The sequence below is a fragment of the Lynx rufus genome, unplaced genomic scaffold (assembly GCF_022079265.1).
Source record: "Lynx rufus isolate CCGP_SWC_20201006 ecotype Redwood Valley unplaced genomic scaffold, mLynRuf1.p SCAF_15, whole genome shotgun sequence".
NCBI lineage: Eukaryota > Metazoa > Chordata > Mammalia > Carnivora > Felidae > Lynx > Lynx rufus.
In genome coordinates, this window is record NW_025814829.1 from 31,688,871 (window position 1) to 31,709,176 (window position 20,306).

Consider the following 20,306-nt stretch of genomic DNA (forward strand, 5'->3'; position numbering starts at 1 on the left):
AATCAACCAAAAAGCTGAAGTTAGTTCCACAAATACTGACTATTGTACCATCATATGTTAAATATGTTTCCTATACCCAGCACTGTGATATGTGAAATGAACACACACACACACACACACACACACACACACACACAAATGGAAACATTCATTCAATCAAGAAAGCTTCACTAATTCAACTGTGACTGGCACTCTACCACTGCTCCCCAAAAATGAACAGTATAATAAGGAAGACACCCAGAAAAGTGTGGATCAGGAAACAGTATGACCAACACTTTTAGAATTACAGAATACAGGCACAGAGCGGTCAGTGAAGGCTTCCCAGGGTAGAGGCAAATGAAATCTAAAGAGCAGGTAGAAATTAATGAGAAGAGGAAGGGAAAAAGCATTCCAGGCAAAAGAAGAGCATATGCAAAGGCACAGAGGTTAAGAGTGAGGTTAATTCTGGAACCTGAATGTAGTTCAGTTCAGTGTGACTGGAATATACACAAGGTGGGGAGATTTCACAACAGATAACATAGAAATAAAAGCACAGACCAAATCATGAAGGAGCACATGGCATTACAAGCCATGTGAAGTCATTTAAACTTTATCTTGAAAGCAATGGGGTGGAGGGAGCAAACACTGGGAGGTTTGAAGCAAGACAGTTCCATAATCAGATTTGCATTTTAGAAATACAACTCAGCGAAACTTCCCAGGAAAGATGGCAGAATAAATGTGGGCCATATATTTTTCCTCTTCTAATTCCCAACAAAATAAACAAAAGAATGGGAAAAGAATCACAGAAATTCATCAGCCAAAGAATTGCACCAAAGGGTGCAATTTGATGCTCTAAACATTAAGGCAGAGCTGAGGAAAGAAACAGAAGATTCAGCCACTGTCTGTGAAGCTCTGTTTCCTACCCACCCCAACCCAGCCCACCCCCAAAAAAGCACCAGGTTTAAAAAACTGAAATGATAAAATCCTGTAACTCTTAGTACTGCTCACATTTGGAGAAAAGTAGACTAAGGCAGGGTGGGGGTGGTGGAGATGAGTAAATGGAAGAAAATTAGAGAAAACCTCTCGATAGTAGATATTCCTACTGACTAATACTGGTTCTCAGCAGAGGCCCGAAAACTGCCAGGACTGTCCATTTTCCTGGGCCCCACCATGAATATGGTCTGAAGACCAAGATTTGTCCCTCTAGGAATAAGACACACCCCAACTAGGTGGAGTAAACCATGGCACGGGACACTAACAAAATGGGAGAGGACAAAAGCCATCTCTCAATGGGGCAGGAAAAGCCACTCCTGACCACCTCAGGCCTGCATGTGACCAGAAAAGAAGGACACCAACGCCCAGCCTCTGAATCTCGGGTAATGTGGAAGCAGTGGCATGTGTTCCTAAACAATCCCATCTTCCAAAATTGTGCACGTGGAATGCAATCCAACTTCCTCTTGATGCCTTGAATCACAGAATCTTAGAATTTCAGAGCTACAAAGAACCTCAGAGGCAACCATCAACTCCAATGCTTCGCTTGGCCTCATACTGGAACAGCCTTGAGCTTACTGTAGGCTTCTGCTTGCCAACACTCTATAAAAAAAAAAAATGTGCCCTAGCTGTTGACTTTATAAATTCTGTGTCACTTGTGTTATTATGTCCCTTCCCAGCCCACTGAGAGACATTATTATCTATGGTTCACCTTGTGCTTCTCTCATGCAGCACTCTGCTTTTCATCTATGAATCAGGAAAACAGACAACCGAGCTTGTTGAATTACCTTTAAAAAGATGGCTAGATCAAGACTAAATTAGCCCTGCCTGAGAACAAGAGGACTTCTCCTATGAGGTAAAAACGGAGCTCTGGGACCATCTTATATAGCCAGTTGCCTTTTTAGCTTTCTCTGAGTTAATTTGCTAGATAAGTGACCCCCATTTACGTGACATGATGGTATACATGCTGGCAGTTTCCTTCACAAGGTAAAATGAATCCCTGTAAAATGGAGACTTGAAATAAGTGAAGTGCCATAATTACTCCCAGCTTCCATCAGTCTTATGTACTGTATTATAACGGTAGCCATAAGTTTCCTTTACCTGGACATTAGATTCCATACGCCTACAATGCAAGAAATAAGCAAAAGAGGTTCCTGAGCCATTAGGAATATAGTGAGCACAAAGGCATGTTTACTTTATTGTTAGGGAGGGGACACTTGCAGAGAATTAAATACGTTTCCTACAGTTGTGCATAAAAAAGTTGGCTAACTTAAGTGTCTGATTATAGCCAATAAGAAGCAAGAAAGGGAAGGAAACGTTGCTTCAGTCACACCAAAAAGTGAAGCTAACTCTCCCGACTTGTTTCTATTGTATATGTGTATATACCGATGTAGACGCAGATATGGATGTAGATGCTTATGAGGAGAACCACAAATATAACAGAATTTTATTGCAGTATTTAAGAGTCATAATTTCCAAATCTTTGAGGGAAGAAGGGGAATCTTACATTTCCCATTTCCCAGACCCAAAACACCTAAAATATAAGAAAATGGTATTTTCAAAGCATTTAATACTTTTCACCAAACTAGTTACATGGCTGATTTAATACTATCAAAATGCAAACCAAAGACTATGCCTGTGTCAGACAGGTTTTGCCACCCTTCAGAGAGGAGTTGCTTTCTTGATCTGGCAGGTCTGGGAAAACGATTCCACTTAATGCAAACACCACTGAAGACAGAAGACTCCGAAGAAGGCAAGGAGAGAAGCCCAAGGCTGTGCTGAGCCAAGACCTTGCCAGGGCAGTGCAGGGGGGCATCTGGCACGGCCAGGGACAGGCTCTACTCTGCATGCTCTGCTGGCTCTGCTCTCCTCCACACCGTGAAGGTGCTTTAAAAGAGTGTTTCTAGCACCACAGTTCAAGGGTACAGCCTGGTTAGTAACCCGGTCAAATGCATAGGCTATGTGCACTGTTAGCATCATTTGCCTCTGTCTTTGAGGTTGTGACCGGAGATGTGACAGAATGATTCAGAAGGCAACAAAATCCTAGCTCTCTTCTCCTTTTCTGGTGAAAAGCCCTATGAACAAAGTCCTTGTTTCCAACATCATAGTGATTCTTCTCAAATAGTCATGTATTTTTTTTAATTAATTTAATCATTGGGGTGTCTGGGTGGCTCAATCAGCTAAGTGTCTGACCCTTGGTTTCAGCCCAGGTCATGATCTCACAATTCGTGCTGACAGCACAGAGCTTGCTTGAGATTCTCTCAATCTCTCTCTCTCTCTCTCTCTCTCTCTAAATAAATAAATAAATAAATAAATCTTAAAAAATTAATTTACTCATCTAAAATTTTATTTCATTTTCATTTAATTTTATTTAATCATCTTTCAAATCATGTAACATCTCACAAACTTTTGAATTCCTGTTTTATAAAGAAAATGACTTTCCTGAGTTTTTCTAGCACCCCTCCCCCACATCTCAGTGACTTCAAGTCCCTCATTTTGTACAGACCATGCTTTAAGGCTTCTTGGATTTCCCAGCATGTTGCCTGAACTAGAGGTAATATTACCATAAACATTCCCGTATAAACATTAAATGAGAGAAAGGCAAATCCCACACCAAGTAAGCCATTTTTATTTTTCCAGAAAATACCAGGATAGACTGGTCAACAGAACAACACCAAACATAAATACCTGCAGGTACTGCTTTTTTGCATCACTTCCGCCCTGTGATAGCCAGACAGCTTGCAAAATCCATCATTGCTGTACACGATAGGCCAGTCCACTATCTGGGCATTCCCCAACACAAAATTAGTATCTGTTAAGAAAAAAAAAGGAAGGAGAAAAGAAAAGAAAAGAAAAGGGCATATGAGGCAAGACATTAGTTGAGATTCAATGAGGATATAAATAATGTCAACCAATCCAGGTATCTTTGTTTCCCTCTAAAACAGTCTCTTCGACAGGAAAATGGCCCTGTGCAGAATACAAAAGAACAGTCCTTTAGAGCTGAATATTTGGAATCCAAATGCTAAGGTTATTATACTCCAAGAAGAAGTTAGCCAAGGAAGCATACTTAACCAACCAACCGATGAATCTTGCAGAGATCCAGTGATTCCCAGGAGATACATTCAAGTTCTAACTAATCTCAATGAATGTACACTGGTACTATGGAGCAAGAGAGAACATAAAAGGAATTTCTTCTGGGCTCCATCTAGCATCTTAGCCTTATCAGTCTTTTGGCCAAAAGCTACACATTGGCCTTGTTGACCCTGAGTAGCATTTACCCATCCTAAGAGGAGACAGTCTTCTTAGGAGGCAGAGGAAGAGAGACAGAGGATTGCCTCAAGAAACACACCAGATAGCCCTCCTCTTGGTAAGGAAGTGACTAGACACCCCCCCCCAATACTAGAGCCTTGCAGAACCTGATCAAGAGGCTCGCAATGGCAAAAGGTTTCTTGCTGATTTTGAGATTTTTGTAGCAGCAGACGCCACGTGTCAGAGCTCTTTCACTGACCACCAGCCCACGTTCGCTTCAGATGCAGGGATGAAGTCAGCAGGTATGGCTGCTCAGTGGGTTCTCATCACTTCCCACATTTCTGAAAATCAAAAGCCTTCAGTATTTTCTGTGCTCTATCAACTGTCCCTTTTTTTCTCTTCAAGACCTTAAATTAAGCAAATAACATCCAGAATTTAAATATAATCATTTTTAGCTTGGCTCTCTCCTCTCCACAGAATACTTACCCCTTCCTCAAGAAAAGAAAGAACACACACAAACCCTTCTTTATTGTAAACTGATAGGGGTTTGTTTGTGTATGTGTACTGGATAGAGTGAAACAGTAGTGACATATAATGTCTTCATTTAATTGGGAGGTTAATTTTGTTCTAGTACAGCATTTATTATTTATTCACAACATGGGTAACCATCCTTCCTATCTATGTGGGGAGGAGTGGAGGAATGAAAGGGAGGAGAAATAACTAAATACAGTAATCTACTTTTGAGAATGTTTTCATCTATTTAAAAGGAACATAAAACACAACTTTCATGAAGTTAATCTATAAACCTGTTGAATTTATAAATAAGCTTTTATTGAAAATCTACAACCAGTCTTTCCCTTTGTCTCTCCCATATAGTCATGAATACTTGTTGAGTGCCCACTAGGTACCAACCAATTTATAAGACCCTGGAGATATCCAGCCTGATGAGATATGGTCCATGCACTCCAGGAACTTATCAGGACAAGAAGATGTGCACAACCAACTGAAGAAAGCAGTAACAAACTGATTAACTCCAAGGTAGGCAAAGAATTGTGTCTCAGAGGGGTCATATATGAACTTGTTCTAGTCTGGAAAGATGAGTAAGACTCATTCAAACATTGTGAATGCCTAACATGTATGATACAAAAACAATATTTAGAGAAACGAAAATACGATGCCTGCCTTTGGTAAGGCTGTGGGAGGAAGGGAACATTCCAGGCTGAGAAGCAACATGAGCAAAGGTCTGACAGCATGGAACACATAAAGACAGGTGTAGACAGACAAAGGTCAGTCAGGAAGATTGGAGAATGAGCCCAAATACCAGACTGGGATGGGTCTTGACTGTCAAAGATTTTCGACTTTGTTCTAGAGACAGAATAACTCTTTATATGTTGGTCTTTTCTTCCTGAATAATTCACATTTCTTGAAAAGAACAACTAAGCCTTTAAAAAAAGCACAACATTACCTAAATCACCCCTGAGTGTATATGAAGTCCAGTCAGTTTAACTATCTCTCTTGTTGAGTAAAATTGTCAGTAATTTCCTTCAAAGACTTAGAGCAGTTGAAGAAAACTGAGTGAGCTTTTTCATGGCTAGTGCCCCACTAAAGCTATGTGTTAAGAGGGAATAAGAGCCAGTTATAGATAATAATTGACTGCTTGTGTTTATTTTCTCTCCTCTCTAGGCACCATTAAAATTAAATTAAATGAATTAAAAAGGTAAAAATCCACAAAAATTAGAGGAAAAGAAAACAGAAAAAAATGACTATGGAAGAAGCAGAAATAATACAGGAAACAAAAAGAACTTTTTAAAAAAAAAAGATCCCCAATTAGCATCCTTAGAGAGACTCAAGAGATATTATATCCATAAAATAAGAACAGGATGACAAAGAAAAAAAAATAAGAGAACATGTAAGACCTCCTGTAAATTAAAAGTGAGTAATTAAAAATTCAATGTAGGGGCGCCTGGGTGGCGCAGTCGGTTAAGCGTCCGACTTCAACCAGGTCGCGATCTCGCGGTCCATGAGTTCGAGCCCCGCGTCAGGCTCTGGGCTGATGGCTCAGAGCCTGGAGCCTGTTTCCGATTCTGTGTCTCCCTCTCTCTCTGCCCCTCGCCTGTTCATGCTCTGTCTCTCTCTGTCCCAAAAATAAATAAACGTTGAAAAAAAAAAAGTTTTTAAAAAATAAAAAATAAAAAATAAAAAATAAAAATTCAATGTAAATGTTAGAAGATAAAGTCTTGCAGAGAGTAGCACAGAAAAACACAAGAAATATTTTTAAAAAAAATAAGACACCCTGATGAACAGGGACGCAAAATTCCTCAACAAGATATTAGCCAACCAGATCCAACAATACATTTAAAAAATTATCCACCACGGCCAAGCAGGATTTATACCTGGGATGCAGGGCTGGTTCAATATCCACAAAACAATTAACGTGATTCATCACATCAATAAAAGAAAGGACAAGAACCATATGATCCTCTCAATAGATGCAGAGAAAGCATTTGATAAAATACAGCATCCTTTCTTGATAAAAACCCTGAAGAAAGTAGGGATAAAAGGAGGATACCTCGAGATCATAAAAGCCATATATGAACAACCCAACACTAATATCATCCTCAATGCGGAAAAACTGAGAGCTTTCCCCCTAAGGTCAGGAACAAGACAGGGATGTCCACTCTCACCACTGTTATTCAACATAGTATTGGAAGTCTTAGCCTCTGCAATCAGACAACACAAAGAAATAAAAGGCATTCAAATCAGCCAGGAGGAAGTCAAACCTTCACTCTTCGCAGATGACATGGAACTCTACAAGGAAAACCCAAAAGATTCCACCAAAAAACTGCTAGAACTGATCCATGAATTCAGCAAAGTTGCAGGATATAAAATCAACACACAGAAATCAGTTGCATTCCTATACACCAACAATGAAAGAGAAATCAAGGAATCGATCCCATTTACAGTTGCACAAAAAAAACCCATAAAATACCTAGGAACAAATCTAACCAAGAGGTGAAAAATCTATACACTGAAAACTATAGAAAGCTTACGAAAGAAATTGAAGAAGACACAAAAAAATGGAAAAAGATTCCATGCTCCTGGATAGGAAGAACAAATATTGTTAAAATGTCGATACTACCCAAAGCAATCTACATATTCAGTACAATCCCTATCAAAGTAACACCAGCATTCTTCACAGAGCTAGAACCAATGATCCTAAAATGTGTATGGAACCAGAAAAGACCCCGAATAGCCAAAGCGATCTTGAAAAAGAAAACCAAGGCAGGAGGCATCACAATCCCAGACTTCAAGCTGTACTCCAAAGCTGTAATCATCAAGACAGTATGGTACTGGCCCAAGAACAGACACTCAGATCAATGGAACAGAATAGAGAACCCAGAAATGGACCCACAAACGTATGGCCAACTAATCTTTGACAAAGCAGTAAAGGATATCCAATGGAATAAGGACAGTCTCTTCAGCAAGTGGTGCTGAGAAAACTGGGCAGTGACATGCAGAAGAATGAACCTGGACCACTTTCTTACACCATACACAAAAAGAAACTCAAAATGGAATGAAGACCTCAATGTAAGACAGGAAGCCATCAAAATCCTAGAGGAGAAAGCAGGCAAAAACCTCTTTGATCTTGGCCACAGCAACTTCTTACTCAACACGTCTCCAGAGGCAAGGGAAACAAAAGCAAAAATGAACTATTGGGACCTCATCAAAATAAAAAGCTTCTGCACAGTGAAAGAAACAATTAGCAAAACTAAAAGGCAACCAATGGAATGGGAGAAGATATTTGCAAATCACATATCAGATAAAGAGTTAGTATCCAAAATCTACAAAGAACTTATCAAACTCAACACCCAAAAAACAAATAATCCAGTGAAGAAATAGGCAAAAGACACGAATAGACACTTCTCCGAAGACATCCAGATGGCCAACCGACACATGAAAAAATGCTCAACATCACTCATCATCAGGGAAATACAAATCAAAACCACAGTGAGATACCACCTTACACCTGTCAGAATGGCCAACATGAACAACTCAGGCAACAACAGATGTTGACGAGGAATCGGAGAAAGAGGATCTCTTTTGCATTGTTGGTAGGAATGCAAACTGGTGCAGCCACTGTGGAAAACAGTATGGAGCTTCCTCAAAAAACTAAAAATAGAACTACCCTATGACCCAGCAATTGCACTACTAGGCATTTATCCACGGGATACAGGTATGCTGTTTCAAAGGGACACATGCACCCCCATGTTTATAGCAGCACTATCAACAATAGCCAAAGTATGGAAAGAGTCCAAATGTCCATCGATGGATGATGGATAAAGAAGATGTGGTGTGTATATGTATTATTCCGCAATCAAAAAGAATGAAATTTTACCATTTGCAACTACGTGGCTGGAACTGGAGGGTATTATGCTAAGTGAAATTAGTCAGAGAAAGACAAAAATTCTATGACTTCACTCATATGAGGACTTTAAGAGACAAAACAGATGAACATAAGTGAAGGGAAACAAAAATAATATAAAAACAGGAAGGGGGACAAAACAGAAGAGACTCATAAATATGGAGAACAAACTGAGGGTTACTGGAGGGGTTGTGGGACGGGGGATGGGCTAAATGGGTAAGGAGCATTAAGGAATCTACTGCTGAAATCATTGTTGCACTATATGCTAACTAATTTGGATGTAAATTTTAAAAAAGAAAAAAGAAAATAAAAAAGAAATAAGACAGAGAGGACCAATCCAAGAGGAACAACTTGCCTCCTAATAGGAACAGCAGAAAGAACAACATGAGAAAAAGCCAGAGACATTTTTTTTTAATTAAAACAATCAAATGTAGAATAAAGATATTCAGATGTGCAAAGAGCTAGGAAAGTTATTTCTCACATATTCTTCCTCAGGAAGTTACTTGGGGATGTGTATCAGCAAAGTGAAGGAGTAAGGAAAGAAGACAACATGTGAACTAGAAGGAAGAGTGGCTCCAAATATAGAAAGCAGGAAGGAAGCTAATAGAAAGATTTAGCACAGAATGGTTCAGAGAACAGAAGTTCCAGAAGAGAGTTATCTAGGGAAAGAGGAAGTCAGGTTCTGATAACTTTCTTGATCACCTGAAACAACATAAAAAGTCAATATGGTTATTATAATTTGGGGAAGAGAGGCAGGAAAAATTAGAAGCATCAAAGAAAACAAAAGCTGTACAAGAAAGGAAACCAAATCACACTATGTCATTATCGCTCTCACAACAGTGTAAACACCTTATTAATTTCCAATATTTAAAACCAACATATGGTCAAGGCATGAAATACTTAACTATAAGTATCTGAATATAACTGTATCAATTCCAACACTGTGAAAATGCAAATGATAAGTTGAGAGAGAGAAGTGAGAACAATCATGGGATGGTATCTAGTGGTGACATAATAAAAAAGAAAGGTATATAGGAGCGCCTGGGTGGCTCTGTCAGTTAAGTGTCTAACTCTTGAATTTGGCTCAAATCATGATCCCAGGGTCATGGGATCCAACCCCAAGTTGAGCTCCATGCTAGGTATGGAGCCAGCTTAAGATTTTCTCTCTCTCTGCCCCTCCCCTGCTCATACTCACTTTCTCTCCTTCTGTCAAGAAAGAAAGAAAGAAAGAAAGAAAGAAAGAAAGAAAGAAAGAGGAAGAGAAAGAAAGAAAGGGAGGAAGGAAGAAAGGGAGGGAGGGAGGGAGGGAGGGAGGGAGGAAGGAAGGAAGGAAGGAAGGAAGGAAGGAGGGAAGGAAGGAAGATTTTCCTTAAAGTTGCAAAGATAACCAATAAAGGAGTAAAATAATTGTATTAGGAGAAAAGGGTAGAAAGTAAATAAAGTGAGATAAAAACTCAGCTAAATTAACTGAAGTCAACAGCTAATAGCTAAAAGTGATAAATCTAGAAATAGCTGTAATGCATATTATTTAGAGACATGGCAGAAACTATAAGAAGAAACAGCTAAAATTAGAGTATGTGACTTCTGGTGAGCAGGATAGGCAAAGGGACAAGGCACGGGCTGATTCTTTTTCTTCATAAGCTTCTTCAGTTTGATTTTTTTCAACCAAGAACGTATATTACTTTGATAAAAATAAGTATATTCTTAATTTTTAATGAACTTAATCAGAAAAAATTAACTTATTGATTAATTTTTTTATTTGCTAAAAAATGAGAACAGGATACACTCAAGCTCCAGATATCACTGCAATTTCCCATAACTGCATTCTGGCCATCCCTGAAATGTGCTCACCCTTCCTCAAGCATTTCCATTGTCCCTGGGGTGCAGATAACAGCCTTATCTGGGAAAAACCACGTCTCCTAGTATCTTCTTGGACTTCAGAAAGGAAATAGAAAAATAGGAAGTAGTGTAGGAATAGAAACATCAACCTACTGATCATCCAGTCAGAGGATTTCTCAATCATAGATTTCAAAATTCCAAAATAGTTATCTCTCACTGTTAACCCAAGCAAGAAATTATAGTTGGCAGGGAGCAAGATTCCCTTGTCACTATGTGATAGAAGATTTAGGAATTCCCTCTTTACTGAAGGATGTGGACTGAATGAAGGAAAGAATTCCAGTCCTAGTCACAAAGTCATTTGCCTCCAACAGGAGAGAAATTCTTCCCCCTTCCCCTGCCTCTCCCTTGCACACACGTATATCCTACTATGGTTGGCTGGAAAGGGAGAATATTCTAGATTCCCTTCAATTCCTAAGCTACAAATAATTGACCTGCAAATTGACTTCCAAAATCCAATCTATTTATAAATTGTGGGCTACCTATACAAATAACATCACATGTATCATCAGAAACTAAGAGATTCCATATAGGCAATATCCCAGGTATTAATAATAATGTATACCATTTATTGTTATTTACTCTGTGCCAGGCTCTGTACTGAGACTTTATCATATATTAAGGTGGGGTTTTTTAACCATTATACCAATCTTTGTGAGGTGGTATTACTTTACTAAAGGAAGTGTCATGGATTTCATCATTTTACTCATGAGTACACTGAGCCTCTGCAGACACAGTCAGTCATAGCAGGTTAGAGTTAGGATTTGAATCCAGGTCTATATGACTTCAAAATCCATGCTTTTAATCATCATATTACATCATCTCTCTCTTACTCCATTAAGTACTAAAATCAGACCATTTCTATGAAAATCTTTGTAACACATTAATGTTCCTTACTATAAAAATACTAAGTATAATGAGACCTTTAATTGATGAGTCAATAATGCCATTATTGTTATCATATATCATGATTCTATCTTGTGATCTACAATGATGTCCTCAGGAAATATTGATGTGGGTAGAAGCAATTGTTTCTCATCTAAATGTTTGGGTTCTTCTGTCTACTTTTCAATGTTTTGTCTCTTTCCTCACTTGCAAATTATCACTTCCCACTTCTTAAAACATAGTATGCTGACCTATTCTATAACAGCACTGCTTCCACACAGTGATAGAAGAGAAGGGACAGGAGGGGAGGGGACACTTTGTGCCTGGATCCCCATCTGACATCTGTGGAGAGGACACCACACTGGCAACTTAAAGGTGCTGCAGAGTAAACCTGGCTGTATTAGCCTCCTGAGCACCGCCTCAGCTCTTATGGAGTCTGGAAAGGATCCAGAAGCTTCCAACTATGCCACTAGTGCTGAAGTTGCATAAGCAGATGGTTATCACAGTGGAGTGAAGCCACCCAGTAGCCAAAGGCTGTGTGTCAAACTGCCCCTCTTGGGGGTTCAGGCAAATATCAGAGATGAACTGCACAGTCAATGGGGGCCTAGATGGGATCAAGTTACATACACACACACACACACATTTACACACATACACATAACACACACATATGCACACACATACACATATACACACACACACAAGGGAGTATGTGTTGGGTTGAGGCAGGGCATCAAGTTCTGTTGCCTCTACCCCACACACCATCATGGGGAAAAGCAACGGGAAGGGCAGAACTGGATTCTGAGCACAAGAGACTAAGTCACCTAAAAAAAATAGTAAAGGGGCACCTGGGTGGCTCAGTCAATTAAGCGTCCGACTTTGGCTCAAGTCGTGATTTCATGGTTTATGGCTTCGAGCCCCGCATTGGGCTCTATGCTGACAGCGTGGAGCTTGGAGCCTGCTTCGGATTCTGTGTCTCCCTCTCTCTCTGCCCCTCCCCCCTCTCCCTCTTTCTCTCTCAAAAATAATAAATAAACACCTTAAAAAAAGAATAATTAAAATGGAAGAGCTGGAGATACTACTAACTGGGATATTCATAATCTCCCTTTGCTGTTGAGTGGAGCGGGAGCTTCTGAGGGAGATAAGATTTGCTAAATAAAATAAAGAAGTGGACCTAGGTGGGTCTGAGTCAATTTGCTACCATGCCTCCAGAAGTATGTCTGCAAAAGAGATAGGTTCAGAAAGTGGGAATCCCATGAAAAAAAGTGCAATAAATTCTGGTGCAAGAACCCCATGACAGCACTTTTGCTTAACCAAGTCTTAATTCTTCCAGGCGGTTGGCTATGTTCCCGCTGGTGAAGAATGCCAAAGAAGAGGGCTCTAGTGAAGTGACATGGACTTTCTAGTCAAATGGAGAGACATGCACTACATATCCAAACATAAATGACTCTGGGATTATTTACTATTTTCCTAGCTGAATATATGAAAATTTATTTCAAAGCCAAACAAAACTTAATTAGGTAAGTATCCCACTGCATGAACAAAACATCAAAAAACAGACTGCCGCAGAACTGGCCTGATCTGGATATAAGTGATTTGGAGATTGTAAACTGGAAAATGTTGGGATATCTGCCATTCTTCATCAGTGAAAAGGGCATCATCACCTTCAAGACTGCATGTATTAACAGTCACTGGATCATTACTCCATAAGGTAGACAGACACTGGTATTAATCCATTTTTATAGATATTGTACAAAGGCTTAGTAAATCGAAGAAACTTTCCCTAGGTCATATGTCTGGTAGAGCTGGGACTGTCTAACACTGTATCAGTGTTCTCCACAGAAACAGAACCAATAGGAGGTGTGTGTGTATATGTATGTGTGTGTGTATTTATATATGTAAAGAAAGAGGGAAAGATTTATGATAAGGAATTGGCTCATGTGATTATAAAGGCTGACAAGTCCCAAGATCTGCAGTTGGCAAGCTGGAGACCCAAGAGACATAATGGTGTAGTTCCAGTTCAAGTCTAAATGCCTAAGAAACAAGAGAGCTGATGGTGTAGGCCAAGGAAGAGCCAATGTTTCAGTTCAAACCCAAAGGCAGAGAGAAACTAATGTCTCAGCTTAAAAGTAGTCAGACAAAAGGGGAAAGTCAGCCTTTTGTTCTATTCAGGCCTTCACCTGATTAGATGAAACCCACTCACAGTAGGGAGAGCAATCTGCTTTATTCAGTCTACTGATAGAAAAGTTACACTCATCTAAAACCATCGCAAAAACACCCAGAAAAATATTTGACCAAATATCTTGACATACTCTAACCAAGTCAAGTTTACACACAAAAATTAACCATCACAAACACTAAAGCCAGTGCTCTTAACTGTATAATGCCCTGCAGTAATCTTTAACAGAAATCAGCAGAACCATAGCTCACAAATTCTGCAGCTCCCTCAAAGTCCTTGGTAGTACTCCAGGACTCTAGATTTGGCAGAATACAGTACCTCTATAAAGCTCTACTTTGATAAATAGCTTTTATGATAAATAGCTTTTTATGATAAATAGCTATTTATCTTTCCATGCCTGGGGCTTCCACTGAGAGAAAGGAGTATCTATCCATCCCCAGAAAGAAGTGTTAAAATGAATACTTTGACCTCCTTCTTCACCCCCCTCATTTATACCTGCCTAAGTAGATTGATCAAGCTATCAATAGGTATCTCAAGGGCAAGGGGAATCCACTCTGCACATCTTGACCTCTCAGACTTGCCTGTGCCTGGTGTGGTAGGGGAAGCCAGGGCCTGAACTACTTCTCTCAGAACCCATTTGTGACAGCCCTCTGTTCTGTCATCTCCAGCTTCTTGGCCTAGGAGTGACTCATGGTCTAGAGGCCAAAGTCCAGGCTTGACGAGGGAGACAGGTGTGCAGCATGTTCCCTTGTCCAGTTTAATAGTTATAAATCTGATACCGCATTTTGACCTTCATGTGGCTCCTTCAGAGAGTCTTCACTTGGGTAAAACTCTGGAGGGATAAAGGTTAAAGGCTCTCCAACACATTGACACAGATCAAGGCTCCAAGAGACCAAAGGTTATTCAGAGGTCATCTGCTTTCCTGCCTCCTGGCACTATCAAACCAATCACTGGTGACAATCTTCATAAAATACCTACAAAGGAAGAGGCAATACAATCCCTTCCAGAGCATTGCTGGTGCTTTATAAGTCCTTTTCACCTTCTCTCTTCTTTTAGTAGGGACCAGCCCCTTACATGTCTCAGGCCCATGGCTCTGACAACTGGTACGGTCAGTTGAGATTATACTGGTAGCCGCCAATAAACCATGCCTCCTCACATTCATGCCCTTATTTATTATTTAGTTCTCTCACCTTAAATCTGGGTGGGCCTGTGATTTGCTCTGACCAACAGACTGCGGTAGAATGGATGCTATGCCAATCCCAGGCCTACACATTTAAGGTCCAGAAGCATCTGCTTCTGCACTCTTGGGAGCCCTAAGCTGCCAGGTGAGCCCAGAGCTATACATCTGGAGACACCATATGGAGAATCTACAAGCACAGGGCACCAAGTAGGACAGAGGCCATGAGATTAAACAGAGAAGCACCAAGGAACCTCATCAACAATTAAAACTAATGGGAGAATGGGGAGGGGGTGGGTAAAAGACACCCTATTAATCCACCCTTCCCCAGCAATCCCTAGGGTCCCCAGAGCACCGTCTGAAAGAACAACCATGGGGACAACCACAAGGTGGGTCCTAGTGGCAGCACTGTCCCTAATGAGCTGTGTGAATGTCACTTCAGCTCTAGGGATCTCAGTGGAGGCAAACTAGTTTTCTATGCTTCCAGCAGCAATAAAATCTGACTAAGTAACCAGATTCATAACAAAGAACAAATCAGATGAAGCCTCTACAACCTGTAATCACCCACCTTTGTGGAGTAATCAACCAGTCATTAACTTGAAATATCACTTCTCTAAATGCTGGACTAGAGTCTAGACCACTTTAAAAATAACAGAAACAGAAGATGTGGTATATACATACAATGGAATACTGTTCTGTAATGAAAAAGAATGAATCTTGCCATTTGCAACAATGTGGATGGAACTAGTGTATTATGCTAAGGGAAATAAGTCAGGCAGAGAGAGACAGATACCATATGATTTCACTCATATGTGGAATTTGAGAAATACAACAGATGAACATAGGGGAAAAGAAGCAAAAATAAGATAAAAATAGAGGGGGACAAGCCATAAGAGACTCTTAAATACAAAGAACAAACTGAGGGTTGCTGGAGGGAGGTGGGTGGGGGATGGGTTAAATGGGTGATGGGCATTAAGCAGGGCGGGGAGGGGGGGGGGCACTTGTTGGGATGAGCACTAGGTGTCATATGTAAGAGATGAATCTCTGGGTTCTACCCCTAAAGCCAAGACAACACTGTATGTTAACTAACTTGAGTTTAAATTTAAAAAATAACAGAAACACCTTCTAAACTTAACTAAGTGGAAAGTGATACATTTCAGGTGAACCATGTTGTACCAGGCTTTTTGCTCAGTGAATTGCCTGGTTTTAGAGACATGATATGATGTGCCATTTTAATGTAAAAGTATACCATGTTGTCAAGGGAGGCTATAGTAAAAATAAATCACATGTTGGTGGGTCAGTTTATATATACAGAAAATGCCTAAATGTGTCTTTGGAATCTATAAAATCCGGGTAAGACATATGCTTTTGACTGTACGTGATAGCTTCTGCAGATAGAATGTGAAACTTCCAGCCAGCCAGTGGCTCATTCTGAAGCACACAGCTTGTTTCCAAATTCATATTCTCCGAACTGATCAAGTCCCTCCTACACTGTTCAGTAAAATGTGTAGGTTCAACTTGGCTGCCCTTGCCATAATTTATTCATTGGCTCTCATCTAAAGTTCCCTGTGTCTCCCGGTCTTTGATGCAAATTAGCCAGATTCTACTGCCTCCCTCTGATGCCTTTTTACCCCTAAAGGTCTTTAGCTGTAAGAGCAAATGCAATGAAATGTAAGGTTTCCCAAATTCAACCTTCCTCAGCCCACACAGTTTCCTCCAATTTGTAGAATAAAAACAAATACTCTTAAAATTTGAAAGACACCCCCTCCCACCCAGTGTAAAGTTTCTTCAGCCGATTGGGGCCATGAGCCAAACCACACTGTAGTAAGTAAGATGGGTCAAAATCATTCCAAACTTACCATTTGCCCATAAAGCATAACACAGAAATATTCTAAAGAGAAATTATTAGAAAATTACTTTTCATCATAATTACCACAAGTAACAAAGGAGAAACTAACTAAAGCAATGGCTTAGAAAGGTGACTCAGTCTGGGCAATCACACAGATAAAAGCTACATTCAGCAAGCAGTTCACACAAATGTATTGTTCCCTGAGAACCCTGGTTATTTGGAGGCCTGTGGTGTACATTTGACAATATGCTTCTAATAACTAGAGATATTTCTCTTAGAAGGGAACATATCTTCGTGATACTTTCACTGCTACAAGATTACTAAGGCTATCTATCAGTGCTCTTATAAAAAGCAAGTTTGAGTAAAATTATTTTTTCTTTCTTTTAAAACAATAGAAAAATGATTGAGATAAATGAGAACAAGATGTACGTAAGCACTAGACAAAGACAAGAAAATAATAATTTGATTTGCCTGAACCTAAATAAAATCCATACCAGAAATTAATTTTTTTTAATTTTTTAATGTTTACTTATTTTTGACAGAGAGAGAGAGAGAGAGAGAGAGACAGAGCATGAGCAGGGGAGGGGCAGAGAGAGAGGGAGACAGAATCCGAAGCAGGCTCCAGGCTCTGAGCTGTCAGCACAGAGCCGGACGTGGGGCTCGAACTCACAGACCGCGAGATCATGACCTGAGCTGAAGTCGGACACTCAACCGACTGAGCCATCCAGGCGCCCCAGAAATTAATTTTTTAAAAAAGCAAAAAAAAAAAAAAAACCCACCCAGATCAAGATTTGGTAATATTTGGGAGAATGGAGAGGAGATAAGAAACAAGGAGTTAGGCCAGGATGATATACCTAAATAAAACATTTAAAATCTTAATCATGTTTAGGCTCTACTGTGTTTTTCAACAATAAAATTCCATGAAAAGGACCCTTCTAAATTATCAAGGGCCCAATCCTGGTACAATACAAACTGAACTCCCAAGAGATTCGATAGTTACTTGCTTTGCCTCTAATTTTAATATACTTCATAAATATATTTTTATTATATCAGTAAGTTACAATGGAATGAGAGCTTTCCATTTCAAGAGCAAACTCAAACTCTGTTTAACTGGGTAGTTGCCCCTAAGTACGTGGTTTCAGAGGCATGACCTCCACCTTCATTCAGCATCAAATTAAAGGATTTTAAAGCATTAAAAACAGATGAATCAGTTTTATAAGCAGTTTGGAAGGGAATAAAATTGTGTGAGAAATGTAAACTTTTTTATGACTCAATGATAGTTTACTTAATAAACAAGAGGTCAGTGGTATGTTGAATTGCTGTGAACAAATATTTGTTGGTGTCATCAGTTGGTAACAAATGGTACAACAGATTAATCAAGTAGGTGTTTTATAGTCATAATCATTTCTTAATGCACATCTTTACATATTACAGTCACTTTGAACAAAACTCTTTGACCATCAGTAAATAACACACAATAAAAATTCATTCCCAGAACTTAAAAAAAAAAGTGACTCAAAGTAAGCAGTATAGAATATTAAGCAGTACTAGACAAAGATTTTTTAATTAGTTTTACATTCGTCTCCTGTGTTATTTTAAAACGTTCTTGGTAAATGGCTCAGTGAGGCTAAAGTATAGCACCATGGTGGATGGAAGGAATCTTAGAGCAGCCCAGTTTAGCACAACAAATATTTGAGTCCTAAGCATGGCAGGAGTGCAGGGGACACATCTGTCCATTTGAAAGCTCCACCCACCTTCCCTGTCTAGGTGTATCTGCCACAGCCCATACATCACAGAACTCCATACCCTTCCCACCACACACCCAGGTCCCAGTCACAGCAGACTAGACTGGGAGTGTACAACTAGCCAAGCAACCCACAGTCAGCAATGGGCCAATAAGATTCTCAGAACAAAACCCAGACACCAAGGCCAAGAGATCTATAGAGTTGACCCCATGCACCTGGTAAGTAAATGGAGAAAGGAGGTCTTGAGAGAGAAACAAGGCACTCAGATACACAGAAGAGCATCTACTGAGGCATGTGACGGGAGAACTGGAAAGAGACAGACAAAGGCAGAAATGGACAGATGGAGGCAGAGACTACAGACAAAGAGAGACAGCAAACAAATGGAAAGAGATGACAGCCAGGTAGTGATGAGGACAGATGGCAGAGAGCAACATGGACAGACAGGAATATAGACAAAAGGCCAAGAGCAACAGAGACAGAAAACAGAGACCATCCATGGCAGGCACAAGTAGGCAGAGATAGGTGGGAAGACAGATGGAGAGAGAAGAGACAGACAGAATGGAAGCGGGGGGGGGGGGGGGAGGAGGGCCAACAGAGAATACAACAGCATGAGCCAGAACTGGAGAATGGGCACCCAAGAGCAAGAGACCTGTAGCAATCCAGGGGTGCCTGGGTGGCTCAACTGGTTAAGTGTCTGACTTTTGACTTCAGCTCAGGTCATGATCTCATGGTTTATGAGTTCAAGCCCTGCATCAGGCTCCATGCTGACAGCATGGAACCTGCTTGGGAGTCTTTCTCTCTGCCTCTCTCTCCTCCTCTGTCTCTCTTAAAATAAATAAACTTAAAAAAAACAGAGAGAGACCTGTAGCAATATATAAAGAGTGAGAAGAGAATGTAAGGCTGTTGAAAGAACATACAGGAGAGACAGAGGAGACTGAGACCAAGAGCCAAAAGAAGATAGAGAAAGAGAAGAAAACCAGAAAATTCAAAGAGAGGGCATAACTAGAGACAATTAGAAGGTAGGGATTGGAAGTTGGGGGACAGAAGGATAGTTAATCTGTATACTGGGGTCCACAAAATGGTGGCCACCCCAGCGGCCTGGCCCATGTCACAAATCTAAACCTAAGGCAGCCCACACTGGGAACTGCCTATCAAGGACACCTAACACACACCAATTCCAGTCCTCCAACTCAGCTTCAGCTAGCCTACCTTACCCAGAAAACAGGACCTGCTAGCCTCATAAGGAAATTTCTGACCACCTAACCAACAGTAATGCCATGTTTCTGCGTTGTCTAACACTGCATAAAACCCGCTTTTGTCTCAAATCCCTCTGTAAAAGCCTCTGTTGCCTGTGAGGAACTGTACTCCCCCAATCCATGGATTGTTTTCCCTTGAATAAAGGACATCAAACTCATTACTAAATTGTTTGAGTTTTGCCACTGTCAGGAACAACAGAGAAAAGTGGCACACTCCATGAAGTCAGGCCAGAGCACAATCCCTGGACAGTCTCGCCAGGTGGGAAAAGTATAAAGTATAATTTTACCTGACAGAAGGAGAATGACTAGAATTGAGGGCCTCCTCTGTCTTCAGAAAGTATCAGTTATCACTTCAGAATGGCAGATTGATCCCACACATGTATTTCCTCGTTCTGGGATGATAGCTTAAAAATTAAAAGGAATATAACAACAATGAAGAGAAGGGAGTTAACAGCAGGCATGAGCTCCATTTCTGGAAGAGGAAAAGTAGATGGAGGGTAACTATGCAGAAGAGGAAACTACAACTTCAAAATTCCAGAGGGATCTGGCCAAGGAGGGGGCTACTAGGGCCAGCAGGTCCCTGGAGAGAATCAAGACACTGAAACACAAGCTCCTACGTAAGGCAGGAACAGCATGTGAGAGAAACTAGAAAACTAATTGAAAGACTATAGAGAAAAA

At 40.3% G+C, this 20,306-nt stretch overlaps 1 protein-coding gene across 1 annotated transcript in view; it reads right to left on the reverse strand.

The window, feature by feature from the left end:
* LOC124509842 (potassium voltage-gated channel subfamily H member 1-like) overlaps positions 1 to 20,306 on the reverse strand; it is a 194,677-nt gene that overhangs the window by 164,118 nt on the left and 10,253 nt on the right. Inside the window, exon 2 of the mRNA XM_047076454.1 lies at positions 3,658 to 3,781. Coding sequence (XP_046932410.1) covers positions 3,658 to 3,781 — 124 coding nt within the window. The remainder of the gene's footprint in view (positions 1 to 3,657; positions 3,782 to 20,306) is intronic.